General features: G+C 40.6%; 1 protein-coding gene across 1 annotated transcript in view; it reads right to left on the minus strand.

The window, feature by feature from the left end:
• The window catches only part of LOC103371392 (acid-sensing ion channel 2), a gene marked incomplete at its 5' end in the record, with an annotated part of 39028 nt that overhangs the window by 19698 nt on the left and 908 nt on the right, over positions 1-18422 (minus strand). The window contains one exon of the mRNA XM_008300704.1: positions 5267-5394. Within this exon, the coding sequence (XP_008298926.1) occupies positions 5267-5394 (128 nt within the window). The remainder of the gene's footprint in view (positions 1-5266; positions 5395-18422) is intronic.

Genomic DNA, 18422 nt, shown 5'->3' on the forward strand with positions numbered 1-18422 from the left:
AGGTGACGTGATGACACAGAGTTCATGTTGCTGTCAGAAGGAATGAGTCAGTTCCTGGATTAATGATGGCACTCCGTCTAATGTTGGTTAAGCGTAGAAATGTTTTTCCAACCATTTCGCATCTCTGGTCAAACTGAACCCAGACAGTAAACAGCGCTTCAGTGGAAAAAGTGAATGAATCATGTGCTGAATGAGCCGCTGCTCTTTGGTGGAGAGAACAGGTGGTTGCAGTAAAAGCTAATGCTAATGCTAGGTGAGCAGGACAAACAGAGAGTGGTTTAGAAATTCTAACTAGATTTACTGAGTCCATCTGTTGCATCACTGCAGAGGAAAGAGACACTGAGCATTGCGCATGTAACCATGGTAACCCTATATAAATTTGGCAAAAACCTAAGAATTAATAATCCAAAAGTGAGGCTCAAATGTCACTGATAAAAAAAAACTACACTCAAGTATTTTTAGCTTTTGTTGACAAAAACTATATATATATATATAAAAAAAAACTAAAAATGGACTAAAACATTTCTGTCTAAAGACTGAAACGAAATCAACACCAAGTGCCAAAAATAACTTTTTTTTAAACTATCATAATAAATCATTTAACAAAACCTGGTTACAAATGAGCAGCAGAAAATCCCAGATGGATCATTTAATTAAAAAAAAAAATACATTTAACATAAAAAGCTTTAAAATGTTTGTAGGAGAAATGCTTGCTGCAGTCTCCTGCACTAGAATCCACCGTCACACCTCGTCCTGCAGCTTGCATAAAAAAAGTTATCAGTCATTTCTGTCTCCAGCATAAAAGAAAAAAATATTCAAGACCTTTCTAAATTACATTTAAAACTTTTTAAGGCAGAACTTTTGCAGACCTGCAGATAAACTGTGGATGGATAGTGACAGCAGGTCTTGAACAGGCATCCCTCCCTCCCTGAAACGTAGCCAGTGCACAGCAAACCAGGCGGCGTGGAGAACAATGCAACAGATAGCCAGAGTCTGTCGGAAAAAATCCCACAACACCCGGCTACGGCGGCACAAAAAAAAAAAAAAACAACTCCAAATGTTCTCCTCCAGCTCCTGCGGCTCTGAAGACCGGGACGACAGATGAGAAACGAGGGACACCGGGCCGAGCAGCGTGGAGGCCCATCTGCTCCCGAACACAGGCGCCGAGGTCTGGCCCCACACTGCATCCATCACCCACCACCCTCTGCTCCTTAGTTGCCTTCATTGTCATCGCGGCGCGTCCCTAACGGAGCGGATTCCTCTGCCAAAAGAGCAATTTCTTTTTTCTTTTCTTTTTTGGATGAGGCAAAATGCAACATCTTGCCAGGTGATATTTGGCCACGGCCTTGCTTGTTAGTACTGACAGAATTTGAAACTCTGCCCCCCTGTCGGGCGATGTTGTATCTCTGCTTCGCTTTGCAGCTCTGCAGACACAATCACTCCACTTTAGGACAATGAATCCAAACCGCAGTCGAAATATTACAGCGTCCAGAAGCTTCCTGCCACTTATAGCGTAACGTCTACCGTGGTAATGAAACATGTCCTGCAGCAAGCATAAACAATGAAAACCGACAGACCCTATTAATTTAGTTAGAGACTTACCAAAGGTCCTCCTCAGCAATCCTTAACCTTTAAGACCACCTTCACGGCCCGGATAATCTTTACTCTGGGCCTAATTAGACTCAGCTGAGGTTGATTCCAGATCTGATTATTTTCTCTGTAATCAGATGATCCAAGGTGCTCAATATCACTTTTCACCGTGCTGAGACCTGCTGACCTGATTATGGTCCATCTAATAAGAGCCGAGGCCTGTGCCCCACTCAGCATGTTATTAATCAATGTTCCCTTCCCCTGTTATAGCAGAGCGGTGCTTTAATTAGGCTCTACGACTCGGCCACCGAGGGAAGTTGTTATAAAAGTTGAGAACAGGGCGGGTTGAAATGAGGTCATTGCGTCTGGGCTGGTTGAGAAATGGAAATGTTTCTACCTCAAACACAAATCCCTGCATGGAAGCAGGTCCCAAATTTTAAAAAAAAATAGGGAAAAAATTGCTCTCATCTTTGTTATTTTTTATTTTTCTGATAACAACTGCAACACAAAGGCCCTGAGCTTGAATCAAAAGGCAGGAAAGGAATAATGGTTTAATGAAGACTTTTTTTTTTGTGCCATCCTTGGGAAGAATGACTTTCTCAACCTAGGGAACACTGTGCCCTTTCAGCTCCAGCTAAAAGCCCACAGAAGGGCAATTTCTGTGTCTGGAGAGCTTAAATTCAAAATTGGCTACCAGCGTGTGAGGACTCATTCAGCCCTTACTATAGCCTGTGTGTTTTGGGCCTTTAGCTCACTTGATTAAAGCCGCTTTGATCTTAGTCTAATATTATTAGCCAAAATGAGTTCATTTAAACTCTCTGTCAAAGTCATTTTCACAAGCAGACTGATTGGTATCCATTACAAAGATCCACTAATCACCCCCCCCCTCCTTTTTTTTATTTCTTTATTTTTATTTCTTTATTAATTTTTTTCACATGCTTCATCAGGCATCCTTCCAAAATCTTTGTCCCAGATACTCCAACCACTCATCGTTATCGGGAATGTTTTTGGACACATCTGAAAGCGTCCCGCAGGCTTCCAGAGAAGAAGCTTGAAGAGACAGGTGGGAACTTCTCGCAGTAGGAGGGTTTTTCCCAGACTCCCGACATAAAGAGCAGCTCTGCATTAATTAGCTGCAGCTAAATTTGCTGTGTTTCAAGCTGTGCAGGCTTGTGGAGAGGAGCTGTGTGTTCGCAGCAGGCAAGCGGAGGAGAGGTCTCGTCTCCGCCCTGCCAGTCACAGAACTGGGCTGACAGATGAGCTGAGACAGGAGCCCTGGAGGCTCATTACCCGAGAGACCCAACCATCTCTGGATAGATCTCCTCCACTCCTTCGAGCCGATATCGATCAGGTGACTCTTTGCATCGCTGCACTGCAACAAGCTGCTGAGGTTTAAACTGAATTTTATTGAAGAAAACTTCAGAAAAAATCAGACTTACTTACTCTATCCGTCTTCTACACTGTATTTGCAAGGACTTGAACTAAAAAGGTACAAAGTGAAACCAAAGACAATATGTTTACCTGTCTGTGCAGCGCTAAATCCAAACTAGTTTTATTAGTGATTACTGATGAGCATGAAATGCACTATAACATTTTTGGTCTATCTATCTATCTATCTATCTATCTATCTATCTATCTATCTATCTATCTATCTATCTATCTATCTATCTATTAGGGAGTAATAATTACTTTAAAAAGTTTATATGTGTTACCAAACCCGCTACAGTTAGGGTTAATTACAGAGTCAACATTATATGAATGTAGTATATTATTAGAAAGCAGTTATGGTATTAAATAGTAAACATCATATTCTAGTGTGCAGTACTGCATTTAGTTGTAGACGTTAACTGTTGAAGTGAATTACAATTGTAGCACTGTAAAAAAAAATACAGTATAGTGCCAGTATTTTGCTATAATTTCAGAGGAAAATGTGTTACAGTGTACTACAGTGTACATGCAGACATGCAAACGGCCAATCAGAAACTCAGCTACATGTCTTTATCACCAAAAATGTGTCTCTCCTGAGGAAACTGAAGCGGAGTCGACCAGGCTTCTATAATGTCTAAATAATTAGTCTACTGGTAAAACTCAGTTGTAACCCAGTTATTCAAAGACTCAATATGTTTATATTCACAAAGGATCACATGATGAACAAGTATGGCCATAGAGCCTTTATAAAACCAACGATTGGTTTGTTAGCGACCATTTTCAAGCCTCGAATTTTGAATTTTGCCATCTAGGTCTTTGTCAATCACAAGATCGCCCCGCCTTAAAACACACCTGTTTTATTGTCTATTTGACTCTAAATAGGACCATAATTTACAAAATGAACACCGAGCTGGAAATTAAAAAAAAAAAAAGCCTTCAAACTGTAGAATGACACAATGAACTCAGGAGGAAAATGTTTACTGAGGTAACAAATTAAGTAAGGAGTCGTCTCATTTTCTCATAGAAGTCTATATAATCTAACTTTACTATGTGATCAGAGGAGTCACTTGCTGCTTTCTGTTAGAAAGAACGCAGGTTCAAAGCGACCCAGAAACTTTTACATACAGTCTATGATTATAACTCAGCTCTTGAATTAATTGTTTTGGTTTTCTGGAACAACAGCTTGCTTTGGTTCATTTTCACTGCGTTCAGAGGTTTATATGACAGCATAGAAATAAAGCTAGCAACTGGCTGGTGAGCACAATTGAGCATTTAGCAGCTAAAGAGACATGTATTTAGTCGAGGCAGTCAAGTTTCACCGTGATGGCCAGAAACATTATTGGATGAACAACAATTTACTTAAAAAACAGTCCTTGGTGTGTACGCAGCTTGTTTCAATTGGCCGGCAGAGTCTGTTCTTGCACCCACTGTAGGCCACGTACTGTAAACACACTGACTGACAGCCAGCGGTTGCCAAGGGAAGGGAAATATCACTGATATGCCAGAGACAGGGGCCATTTTCAAAATGAGAGGGCAATAAATTTATCTTGACAGAAATCTGTCTGCTCAGAGAAGAGCAATACAGTCAAGTTCCACTTTTGAGCCAGACAATACCTTTCTAAAAGCCTGGCTTTCAGACAGGAGAGGAGACAGAAGGGAAAATAAAGAAACACAGACACAAATAGTGAAAAGGAAAGACAGAACAAATAACCTCACCGAACTGACAAAGCTGATAGGAGTCATCACGGAAAGACATTCAGCCTGGCAGGGCAGCAAAACCTTCTGTTGAGCTTATTTAACGCAAGTTGAAAGTGGAGGAAAGAGAGTCAGCCCAGAAACAACCGGACGAAGAACAGTAACAGAGAGGAGGCTTCCTAAATCATACACCATCAGCTGTATATCCTGTGTAAGTCCTGCAGCCGTTGGTATTGTCCTTGTGTGAACAAAGCTTCAGTATGATTGAGTGGGGCTGAGTTCGAGTGGACAACCTCTCTACCAGAAAGGTCAAAGCCAGATACAGACGGGGAAGTTCATCATCTGTCCGCCAACATTCAGCCAGAGAAGACAAAGGCCAGCTGAGGGTCCAGTGAGTAGGGGACACACAAAATCCCATCTGGGCAAATTATTTATCACAGGTTTTTTTTCACTTCTGAGTTGCTGAATGTGTGGATTAAAAGTGAAAACCAGCACAAGGACATGGAATGATAAAAAAAGAAGACGCTATTAACTATGCATTAGGAACACCTACCCTCTGCTCCTGTGTGGCTACAAAAGTCTGGAAGCCGGGGGCCACGCCAAAGCCCAGCTCGTGAACGAATGGGGGCTCCGCCTGGCTATGGATCTGCACCCGCACACCTGCCTCGAAGGCCGTATCCTCTGCAAAGAAGACAGACGGAGAGTTAGCTGAATTATTCAGTCAAGAAACAGAAATGTGCAAAAAAATAAAAAATAAATTAAATATTTTGTCTTTTTGACTGGTTCAGATAAACAGTTCAGGGGATAGAAGAGCAGAAAAAAAAACTGTTTACACTCACACAGAGAGTCAAAAACTGGATTCTGTGTTTGGAAAGAAAAAAATGCTTCAGCAAGGAATTCTGGGCCTTTTGGACTCAAAGCTGCAGGCTTTTAAGATTACCTTTGCTATAACACACACACTCTCAGAGAAGTTGCGTCCCATTTGTCGTGACATCAAACGCAGGAAGTTAAGAAGGCTCAGTGCTAACTCGGCAGATGAAAGAGCCTTTACTCGTCCATTCAGAGCCCTTGCATGCTCACGCGCAAGCAAGGACGAAAAGAGCCATAACATTTATAGGCAAAGTGAGAGCTGCTTTTTGCAGAAATCGATAACGCACTTCCCTCCAATGTCCTCACATTCAGCTGTGTGTGTGTGTGTGTGTGCTCCCCCCCGCTAACTCATCAGCCGGACACCTCGGGGTGCTCTGCAACCGAGACACTGGAGACTTTCGGAGCCACCAGCGTTACAAATCGACAGACTGCACACACAGACGCGTTGCAGCATCACTCCACTATGATACAGTCATCAATCAAACATCTGCTGTGACTGATATGGCGACAGCTTGGATGCATTCACATTATGGGATGGATGAAGGGAACAAACATGCTTTTTTTTTTTTGGCCATGTGTTTGAGAGAACATCTCTGTGAAAGAGGACAGTATGTGTGAGTATGAAAGAAACTGGCTGTCTGACAGAGATAATTAGCGTCCATGTTTCTGAGTTAATCGGAAATAGAGAAACAAGCGCATGCGTGTGCTGTGTTTTGAGCACGTGTGCCCATTTTCCCCTTAATGCCTCCATTCCATCCTTTGAAACATCATTTCATGTGTAATGACAGCCCTCTATGTGGCTGGCAGGTTTCACGTGCTCTACGTCTCATCCAATTTTGACTGGATTAGCGTCATTCACACAAAACATGCAACTGCAGCGCGACATCTGTGCACGTAGTTTACGCCATATGGCCGATATGTGGAGGCTCGAGCGCTGCACACATTTCTGGGATTTCATTGAGCTACAAGCACATTAGTGACAACGGGAGCTGATGTTGGTCTGGCTCTGGTTCTAACCAATAAAAGCAATGTCAAAATAAAAGTGAAGAGGAGAAGAAGGTCCCCTGTTTGCTCATTTGTGATCTGCTGACTTCATTTTTCTGCTATTAAACTTGAAAATGATCATGGTTTAACATGAAACTTACTCAAGAAGCCTCCCATGTGGATACACTGAGGTTGAGTCCCACTAGCTATAATACCATACAGTAAAGTATGCCAGAAAAAAAGATTTTGTATGCTATAAAACATAGTATGTCAAATGCAGTCTGCCAAAAACACCAGCACGTCCAACGATAACATGTCACATTTTGCAGTATGTAAGCGAACACAATCCTCTGACGGACAACCCTTTGCAGAGCAGAAGATATGTCACATACGTTACAGTGATTTGTATGAGTATACACAAGTTTATACAGATGACACCTCATTTCAAACTGCAGACTGTGATGGGCATATGAGTAATTGTCTGCATACTGCAGACAGCAGCACCTAATTTGCAAGGACAGTAACACTATGTACTGAGGATAAAAAGAAAACCTATGAGACTCGAAACACAGTGTGAGAATAGACTGTTCATAGAATGACTGAAGAAATGAAAATCTTTAACCTGGTAAGTTCACTTTTTACACATAGTCATTTGAAGCACAATACAGTTTTTCCATTTTCAACAGTTAATGTGAGATGTTGAAGAAAAGCGCATGATGTCCAGCTATATGGCTAAATCTCAATAGTTACTGCCCTACCAGAAGCCACGGCACTGTTTAATCTTGCAAAATTGGCCACTGATGTACATTAACATGGGCACTAAACAGTGCAAACACTAAATTGCATCCCTGAGCGTGAACAGTGACCTCTAGACCAACATGAAAATATGGCTATATTGGCTATTTTCTCGCAATAAAATAATATGTTGTTGTTGGCTGAAGCTGTGCGGCTCTCTAGTTTGTTTTAAAGGCAACCCCTGTGCAATATCATTTAAATGTCAAGTGATTCAAATTTCCTCACCTCTCTATAATTGAATGTTTTCTAATTTGAACAGTGAAGTATTCACTCTTATGAACTATCAAAAACAAATACTTATAATAAAGGACTATGTTGTAAACAGAGACCCTGAAGGGGAGACAAAAGCAAATACACCTGTGATTACAGACACATAAGTTAGATATCCTGTGATCATTAGCCCTTTGTTAACAAACCTGAGATTTACAGTCAGCTTAAGTGAATGAACATGGTTATAAAATGAGCTGTGAACAGCAGAACTTTCTCAGTTTCGGACCTATGGGCTGTGCATCATGGCTCCACATAGATAAGAATTGACAGAGGAACAGAAATATCTGAAAGATGGAAAAAAAAAATAGGTAAAGATCTAAAAATCAATTTAATCACAGTTACAGCCATAATCAAGAGATACAGAACGATCCATAGTAGCACGAATCAGAGCTGCAGTGGTTGTCCTAATGATGCCACAGAAAGTGATGCACTTACACAATCCAGCTCTGAAAAACAGACTGAAGTGTTTCTGACTTGGCACATGGGTTTCTGTGAGAGCTGAGACAGTGCAAAGGACAGAGCATAACATAACACATATCTATGGATGTCGTCCAAGAAAAAAAACATTCTTGCTTGCTCTTTGGTGCAAAAATTGCGAGATGAAACTTTGCTAAAGAACATGAAAAGAAGTCTGATGAAATTGGAAGCACATTCCTTGTTCAGATGAGGCCAAGATAAAGTAGTCCTGACGGCAAAGCACAGAGGTGTAAGTGTGATGATATGAAGCTGCACGAGTGCAAAAGGTGTCGGGGAGATGACATTTATAGAGGGAACCATGAATGTCTGTGGATAAAACAAAATACTGTCGACAAGATGACTCCCAGTCTGCAGACACTTGAAGAAGAGGAATATTCCAGCATGACAGTAATTCAAAGCACACTGCCAAAATCACACAAGAGTTTCTAAAAGAAGAACAAAGTGCAGACTATGACCTGGACAAGTATGTTGTCTGACTTGAATCCAATAGAACACCTCTGTGGTATTTTAAAGAGAAAAAAGTTGAGCAACACAAGCCCTCAATCAAAGGGCAGCTTTAAGAAATAGTCTCTGAAGAATAACAGAACATTTCTGTGAGAATTTGGTATCCTCTATGCTGAGGAGGATTGAGTCATCAAAACTAAAGGTGAACATACAAAGTACTGAAAAAACTAAAGCGTTAAATGTCAGTAATGAAAGATGGACTGACTTTGGTTGCATTGAGTTCTTGCTGTGGGCACTGTGATGAACACATAACCTGCTGTTCTGCTTTGAAGCAATTACTGGTGCAATTACAGACACATGGTAACTGAGCAGCATCATTTCTTTGTTGATTTTGGTCTTGTCGAGGCATGTGGTGATAATAACAAAAAATACAAAATAAGAAAAATTCTGACCTTTAACATAACAAGTATTTGTGTAGGCAGAAGCTCTAAATTATGCCATTTTCTGTTGTTACATTCTCACTTCACATAGCGTTGCTGGTGACCAATTAGCAACTGTTCAAACTGTCCTTTCCCTGTCAAAAAAATATGTATCCATTTGTTCAGCTGTTGTGTGCATTGTTGTATTTCTCCACCAAAGCTCTTGCTGTTACACAAACAACCACATGCTAATATATTGGCTGAGTATACGTACATTGGATCTGATCAAGCGTTTGCAGCGGATACTGAGTAGCAGAGAACAGAGGACAAAGCAGAAAACATTTTCTCAGCCAAAACAAGCTGCATTTGTAGAGCTTTCTTTTCTATATCAATGCGAGCGAGGCTCAAATCACATTCGCATCAACAGTAATGTGAGAAAAACTGTCTTTAAATAAATGACTTGTGAAAATGTCAGTTACATCCAGAACAGCCTGACATAAAGCAGGCAGAAGGAGAGGCATTTAACAAACAAAACAAGCGCAGTGCAGCACAAGATGCAAGAGACAAGACAAATTACTTGGCGTGATGGTCGGTAATGGAGGTCTTGGCTTGTGGTAACCAAAGCTTGACTTGGGTTAAAGATATTAGTCTGATCAGGCAAGTCTCATTCTACTGAAACTCGGCTTTGTATTGTTTTGCAACCAGCTCCATCTGGAAATGAAGATTGTCGTCATTATTAATTCATTTATCTGTTAATTTTTTACTCTACAAAATGTCATGAGTAGCAAAAAATAGCCTTCACAGTCTTATTTTGTGTGACACTGACTCTAAAACCCAGACTTAGCTTGTTAACACCAAACAAAAAGAAACTGCCCAACTGAGAGGCTGGAACTGGATTTTTATACAACCTTAAAATGAATTAATCAACTGATTGTTCCAGCATTGATTCAGACCCGGTTTTCCTGCACCACAGTGGTCAGACGCTAACGCAAAGTGATACAAGTGAACACTGAAAAAAAACTAATCATCTTGCAGATTTTCTTCGCTGGAATCAGACTGTTTACACCTTGATTTCTTCCAGCGAGATATAAATTGCACAGAACAAGACGTGGCACAGGAGACAATGACCTCTTACTGGGAGTGAAAATTAGGTATTTGTATTGCCACATTGAATCTCTCCACCTGAAGGAGGCACTGAGAAAATGTGTGAGCGTTCCAGATCAGAGCAAACAGGGATGTTTGTGCTCCAGTCAGTTCAGCTCCCCTTTATCAGAAGACGATCAAGAGGATCATGGGTAGTGATACATCTGACCACAGCTCGAGCAGAATCAGAGATAGTTCCGTGGATTTTGCAGTTACCGTGCATTTCATCAGCACTATCACGCTCATTTGACTTATGAGGTTGAAGATGTAAGAGGCGTGGACAGAATTAGGATGCTAAGAGCGGCTACGCTCATAACCTGGATGCTGCTGCTTTGTATGGCGGCGAATAAATGCAGGTGCTGTTCTGACCTCAGCTCCATCCTCCTCCAGCATCTCAAGTGATTCTGGCTGTGGGCACACATGAGACATGAGAGGGAGAGAAGAGGCGTGACTGGGGTAAATGCGAAAACCACTCAGTTTTCACATTTCACATGCAAGATCAGCCATGTCTCCTGAAAATTGCATTCTTATATAACTAGTTTTCTTATATAAGAACGCAATTCTCAGTTGTGTTTTGAGGGAAACATATTTTCTGCTAGAATATGTTTGTTAACATATCTTTGCCATTATTGTAATTTCTTTCTTTTATTTATTTATTTTTTACACGATCAAAGTCTGCATCTGTTATGTGAAAACCCTGGTATTGGTTTGAACACTGGCTTTATGCAGACTTTGCAGTTCCTTCAAATGCGCTTTACTTTCCGGGAAGAAACATGTTTCTATCAACACAATGAGAATGTGGTTTAGTTATACAGGGAAGCCATTTTTGTGGAGACGGGGTTGTCATGATTGTAGATGCACATATGTTAGAAATAAAATGCAAAAGCCAAATCTATGGCAGTGCACAGGCCTGTTCACACAAAATGCCTCTACTGACACATACTTTGACAACAGACATGCAGTAGCAGCAGTACATCCCTTGCCCCGACCCATGTTGTCCATTTGCCTCTAATTTTTGATACATATTTTACAGTTTTTATCATTTACCTCACTTTCTCCACATGCACATTTCTTTCATATTGATTCTGTACAATATTTTTCATGAGCTTGTTCTGCTGTGGCACCATCTATCTATCTATCTATTCATATAAATCCTACAGAGTGTGATATGGCCCTGACTTTTCCTCCGGCGCCATGAGATCTGTTGTAACTAATACACTACCAATTCTCAAATTAAATGTCATATCACTGACCAAAAAAAAGAAAGAAAAAAAAAGTGAGCATAAGACCCATGTTTGAGAAGTATGGTTCATTTTTAAAGAACTATTTGCCTGTTGAATTTTTCCGTAGGTGTGAATGTGAGTGTGCTTGGTTGTCTGTCTCTAAGTGTAGCCCTGTGATAGACTGGTGACCTGTCCAGGGTGTCCCCTGCCTTCACCCAAAGTCAGCTGGGATAGACTCCAGCCCCCCACGACCCTAGTGAGGATTAAGCGGTGTATAGATAATGGATGGATGGAACTTCCAAGGGAGGTAAATACTCTCTATCAGTGCTGTGTCATATGATCCTAAACAGGAAGTGTTTAAATTTGAATATCGTCTGACCATGTCAAGAGCATCTAATCTATATTTATGCTCCCCTGTTTAGTCCTTCCTTTACCACTCAGCTTCTCTACAGATTTATTTCATTTAAATTTAGCTCAAGTACTGTATTCAGATCGACATTAGGCATGTCTTTTTTTTTTTTAAAGTATACAACAATTTCCTTTTAATTGACAATCTGATGCTACAGCAGAGCAGCTGTCACAGCACGCTGAGCTAAAATGCTGCCTTTGTCCTACCAGCACAAAATAGTATTATTATAATTTTGCTCTTGGGTTTACTTTGTGTAGATGTCGAGGCAAATAACAGTTTACAGTTAGACTGAAAATAAAAGAAAATGACCTCTAAACGGCAGTCAATGAGCACATCATTCAGAGATGCCATGTGTCACCCATCCTACTGCAGCTGGTTCTCTTGTACCAACATTTTATTACTCACATTCAGCAACAGCAGCATAAACTAAAATGACATGATTTCTGGATACTGGCATACTTGAAATTTAAACAGCAGCCTTCTACTGTCATTTGTTCTCACCAATGCAGGAGAAAATGTGGTGCACTAAAAGGACAACGGCTCGAAACGTCCATGAAATGGTTGTGCTTTATCGCCGGCTGATCGGTCACTTGTGAAGCACTTTCAGCTGCACTAAAACGTATGACAGGTGCTATATAAATACAGTTCAATTTATTGAAGAAGCCACAGCAATCGTTCGCCACACACCTCCGCAGAAGATTTCACAGATGAGAACATCACACTGACCAAATACCAAAAAAGGGAAATGGTGCAAGTAGGAGAAAATAACAGGATCAAGGACTTTCCACTTCCACTTTGCACTTGGTTCAACGTGTTGTTGTTGTTGGAGAAACATCCTTTTTCGCTCCTTTCAGATGCTTCTCAGAATGCTTTTCTCCTTCGTTTTGATTTAACAACACCAGACAGAAAAAGTGCAGAGGCATGATGAGGACTTCAGCGGTGCACTCTAATGCTTGCCGGGCTTAACTTTCCTGTTTGCCACATAAAATGGGGAGTTAAACTCTGAGATGATGGATGACACATTGATGGGAAATAGAAAACAGAAGGAGACAGAAAGCTCAGGCTGGTGATGTGTCCCACTAGTGTGTACCTACAAAGTCCTGTAGCTGTAAATAAAATAAAGCATGACAGCTTTGTCAGAGAAACAAACAGAAGTCAGATAGCAGCCCGAAGAACACAAAACTTTAGTACAAAGTGAAGCAGCAATCAATGAGGGGACGGGAATCAAATAAAGCACAGACATAAAGCAAAGTGAGCAAAACGGAGACATTAAAAAAAAACTTGATATGCAACATCCCCTTCTCCCATTTACAGAGAGGAGATAAAACAGAGTTCGAGAACTCCTCGTTCGCTCACAATCTGCATCACTCCATCAATAATGCTGTTAAAAAAAGAAATGGTGGGTGAGCGAATCGTAATTGGTTGCTTGGGAACTCAAAAATGTCAGGTTTTCAAGTTTAGCTTCTGTACATGAGAACTGACTTGATCTGAAACAAAACTCTGTGATGTGCACGATTAAAAGAAAAAAGATACTCGTCTGATATAAGAAGGAATGGGACTTCTGTCATCAGTTTCACAGCTTGCGATGTGTTTGAAGGGATTTTCTTCATACTGCAAACATTTTGTTGCTCTGCTGCTGAATGTAATGCGTGATAAGAGTGTAAACACGTCGCTTTGATCAAGTCCGTTGAAGGAATCTGTTATCAGAGAGGTCTGGCTAACACTGAAATATCTGATGGCTTTTAAAAGTCCCATATGGAGAAAATCCATTTTTGTTGTTTATTGTGCGTAACAACAAGTAAAATCTGTGAAAAATGTGAAGATGTTTACTATTGCCATTCATCTAGCCTCATCTCAACAACATAACCTTGCACAATTTTGTTTAAATTCTGCATAGAAACTGAGTTATTAGTACTTGTTCACCAAAAAGCCTGCCAGGTTAAAGCTGCTTCTGCTCACTCAAAAATGTCTGAGATACGAGCAAAGGTCACTAAATGTTCTGCTGTTGGTTGCATGAGTGAACGTGCACTCCCAGTACCCCAATAACTGAACCACAGCAATAAGAATCTTCTTAGTGTTGGCGCATTGCTTGGCTAATACAGCTAACGTTACCATTAGCTTTAATTGTATGCTTGCATACTGAGTGGGTTACTGTGTTTCATGTCACCTCTTGAGCTTTAGTGAGACTTAAACATCTGGTTACTTCACTCCTGCCCTCTGTGTTGACATGTACTGCATTTTAAAACATTTCCTAATAAAGCTGTTGTTCTTTGCACATTTTTCTGTCTGTTGCTAGACGACAAAACACGTATGAAAAAATGACTGAACTGAGGCCGTTAAGACTGCTCGTTAACCAACAGTCACTTCAGAATCATTTCCTAAGGTGCACCAAAAAATAAAAAATACTTATTTTACACAACTGTTTGACAAACTATCCAGACACAAGTTTAAAAAAGCAACTGTGCTGTGAATTTGGTGATATTTCCGTGTCAAAAACAATCACTTAGAGCGCGTTAGAAGGGATCTTGGTCTCACGCTCTTACATATTTCTATGTCAGCTGCTGTACGGTCAGCTGTTTTGCTGTCAGAAAGTCTTCTTCCTGAGAGGGCGTTGACAAAAGCATCTCAGCTGCATTTAAAGCCCCTGAAACTAAAACAGCCAATCTAGAACGGGACCAAAACCTGGAGTCATACAGTCATGATAAAATGAATCATCTTTGCAGGATTGTAAGCAAAGAAAAATGTAAAAGCTAAATTCTAAGCACATGAGAGTCATTCAATAATTTGCTCAAAAGGGGCACAATACAGGAGCCTTAAAGCTACAGCCACTTAAAAAGTTTGTCTAGAAAAGGAAAAGAGACGGACATTTGGTAAAATGAACCATTTTTGCAGTAGTTTAAAAAATTGAAAGACATGTGAGACTTCCATTAATTTGCAGAGATAAAGCACAATATGGGACATTTAAGAAACTTAAAAAATGAAAGATGTGAAAGTCATTGTTGAAGATTTACAAATACAAAAATAGTTAATTCCTGTGCATGTGATCTGAGTTATTTCTAATACACATAAACTATTCAAAGCATTTTCTTAAATTAGCCATCACAGAAACAACAGTCTCTCATCTTGGTTAAAAGCTCCGAGAGGGGAACATAAAGCAGAAGACATCTGTGGACCCAAAGGTTGCACTCGTCAACCCCATTCGTTCTCAGAAACCTCCATTTAATAGACTAGAAAGAAAAACACTAGTGGGTAAATAATGGCCTGATCCTAAGTTCCAGCCACTTTGACGCATTTGCTGATGTTCTTCGTGTAATTATTTAAGGTCTCCTTGAGAAGACATAATCTAGACAGGCACAGAATGAACAAAACTAACCAACACACACACATCCAACCCATTTATAATTTCCTTTGCTGAGCAGGTTGGTCAGCGGTGCAGTGAGGAGAATGCTGGGTATCCAGGCAACAGGCCATCTGGTTTCTCCCACCACTCAAACTTATATCTGTCTTGTTCATTTTTCACCAAATGAAACGCGTTTTCTTGTAATGTTTGTCCACCGTGATAAAGCGAGGAGGAGTATCCTGGCCGGCCTGCAGCTTCCTGGTGCTAATAGAACCCCAGGGCCTGACCGTCGACCTCTGGATGATGGACTATAAGGAAAGCCACAGGAGGGTCAGGGGTGTTTTGATTGGATGGAAGAAGGAAATAAGTGGTGGGAGGAGATGCTGGATGCAGTGTGTGTCCATCGTGGCTCAGCTAAGGAGACAGTGAACTCCCCGCTGTGCCTGACTCAGCTCATCTCGGCTAATTAAACCACACAGGGATAAACAAGGTCACTGAAAATCTGGAAACATGCTGCGAGACGGAGCTCCACACGCTGCCTGGGTGGTGGCGCGAGTGCAGCCTGTTCAAACGGAAATAAAAAAATAAAAAAAAACGAGAGGAGTTCAGGACGGAGGGAGCCGCCGGGACCTGCTGAAGAAGATGAGGAGGACTGGCAGGACTTTTTTCATGATGGATCTTCTTCAAGTTTGAGTCCAGGGTAAGTAATGTGTATGTGCTGTTGCTTGGCTCGCTGCTGCTGGGAAACTCCCCTGTCTGCCCTTCCACACAGCTCAGACGTGAGCAGGCCACTCAATGAGCTTCACCGTGGAGCCGCTCAGGCATCCAGCCGCCCCTAAAAACACTCAATCTAAAGACGGACACGAGCGAGGAGGATCATTTTAAAGCGGCATACTTAATTACAAAGATAATCAAAGAGGATTCGGTGCTCCACTTGAAAGGGTTTTGAATACGCTCACTGAGAAGTTTATGTTCTCTGAGGAGGAATATGGCCACAGATAGTGAAAGGAGAGGTGCAGCGATTAACAATGTCTGGAGCACTTTGTTTGGAGTCTCGTTCAGAGTGGAAACAAAAGCAGAATATGCTTTACATCCACAGTTTTGTGTTTAACAAGAAGTGCTTGATGTAGACTATAAAAGGTGCCAGCGCTCCACAAATCAGCTTTTTACTTACTGTGTGCACATCCTTGAACATTAGGCTTAAACTTTAAACGGGACGCTATCAGCCAGGAGAGTGAAAAAACAAAGCATTTCCGACCGATTCGTGGCCGGCTGGATTAAATGAATAACAAAAGCGGATGATCGTGCATATCTACAAAAACGTTACACTCAATTTTCCGCAGCTTTATTTGATTTAGAACTTCTAGGTGTGCAACTGTCCCTGAAGTAATTTCATCAGGAAGATACTAAATCATTTCTGTGTTAATTATGGCCAAATTAAATAATGCGGAAAATACTCGCAGCCCAAAGGCTCGGCTTAAAAATCAACTGGGGAAATAAAGTTTTAAACACTTTATTGATTCATATCATCTGAAATTCACTGTTGTTTTTTTTCGCCCCTCAGATATAAATACCACTTTTACATGTCAATATACTAGAGTAGCATGGGAGGCAACTGCAGTAAATAACATGAGCCACCTGGGTAAAAAAAAAAGAAAGTCTTTTATGTGACACTACTTGATGTGATTGAAGCTTATTTAGAACAACACAGTGTTTGTGGGAATGACAAAAGTAGGTCTTAGAGTTGGTTTATTTCATCAACTATCAATCAGTGCCTCCCAACTGATTCAGTATTTTTTATATCAGCATTTCTACTCATGGAAGAATGTTTGTAAAACCACTGATATGTGCAATATTGTTATTTTCCACATGCAGAGGAACTGTGCAAGATCTAAATACCCACGAATGGAAGAATCAGTGCTTATGTACATATTTAGTTCAGCTTTATTCCCTGCTGCTACACGATTGCATTATCCACAACACTGCAAATTTTCACAGCATGGGACTAATAAAGGCTCCTCTTATATTATCTTATTCACTCAGAATCAGCTGATTCATTTTGTTACAATAGCTTCAGTATGTTTAATGAAATTATGCAAAACTTTACCTTCACACTATGAGTATTTTCAGAGTTACAGGCCCTTCAAGTGCAGAGGACTGAGTCTCGCACTTTTTAATTTGTGATATTTTTTTTCCAGCATTTTTGAGACCTCATAACTTCATAAGCATGAGTCAGGGAACACATTTGAGCTCTGTTAGAAAGTGCAACCAAAACAACTTTACATCCACTCCAGGTGCCACTAAATCTCACTTTTGGTCACCAAGATTTTCTCTGAGCACAAACACTGTGAGATATATTAGAGCTTCAACGGCAAAACTGCAGCAGCTTAATGTCTATAACGCTGAGTTATAGAAACAAGCATTGGTACTTTTAAAAAGTGCTTTTTTTGGTCAACGTTTAAGGCTCATATCGGCCTGCATGATAGGTGGTTATCAGAACAAGTTATAGCCAATGAAAGGTGTCACTTTGACCTCCTTTGATACCAGGATCATCTTCTAGACAAGATTCCTTCTGTCAAAAACATTTTCTAACATGGTTATATCTTAAAACCTGCGAGTGAAGAAACAATGTCGGTGTTCATATGTTTCCTGTCACAGTTTGTTTATTTCAGATTCTCCTCTGATAGCGTTCAGTTTTTGTTTGTTCAGTCCTCAGACTGTGAACAACAGTGATGATGTGTAATCTTGGTATATAACACTTGCCTTTTCTTTGTGGAAAGAAAATGATGCTGCATAAATTATCATGGTTTTCATTCCATGAGTGAGCAGATTCTCAGTTTTACATTTTGCAAGTGTTACCTTCATTCCCTATCACACTTGAATTGGTTCTATGGCACTTATCTACATTGTTTTCTCCTGACTAGATCCTTGCTTGTGTTGTATCTGCTCTCAGATGTACGTCGCTTTGGATAAAAGCGGCTGCTAAATGAAATTGTAGAATAAATATGAGTTACTGTACATAAAAACAACTGCTGGATCTGAGGGGGCCACATGGGAACATTTTTCAGATTCGGTTGATTTTACATGCAGAGTTGAAATACTGTGCTAACCCGGAGATAAGCGCTCGCTCAGAACAGAAACGAGTGATTCATGTGTGAATACATCTGCAGCATTGGCTATGCATAGGCTCACACAACAGATGCAGTCTATTCAAATCAAGGGCAAGAGGTTAAAGTTAGTGAAGGCAGCTAAATATCACTGGTGCACAGATCACAAAACCAAGAGTATAAGCTGAGGAGACAAAGAAAATCCTGGACTTCATGAGCAGAAACACT

Source organism: Stegastes partitus, unplaced genomic scaffold, assembly GCF_000690725.1.
Source record: "Stegastes partitus isolate 25-593 unplaced genomic scaffold, Stegastes_partitus-1.0.2 Scaffold1577, whole genome shotgun sequence".
In the NCBI taxonomy this organism is placed as follows: domain Eukaryota; kingdom Metazoa; phylum Chordata; class Actinopteri; family Pomacentridae; genus Stegastes; species Stegastes partitus.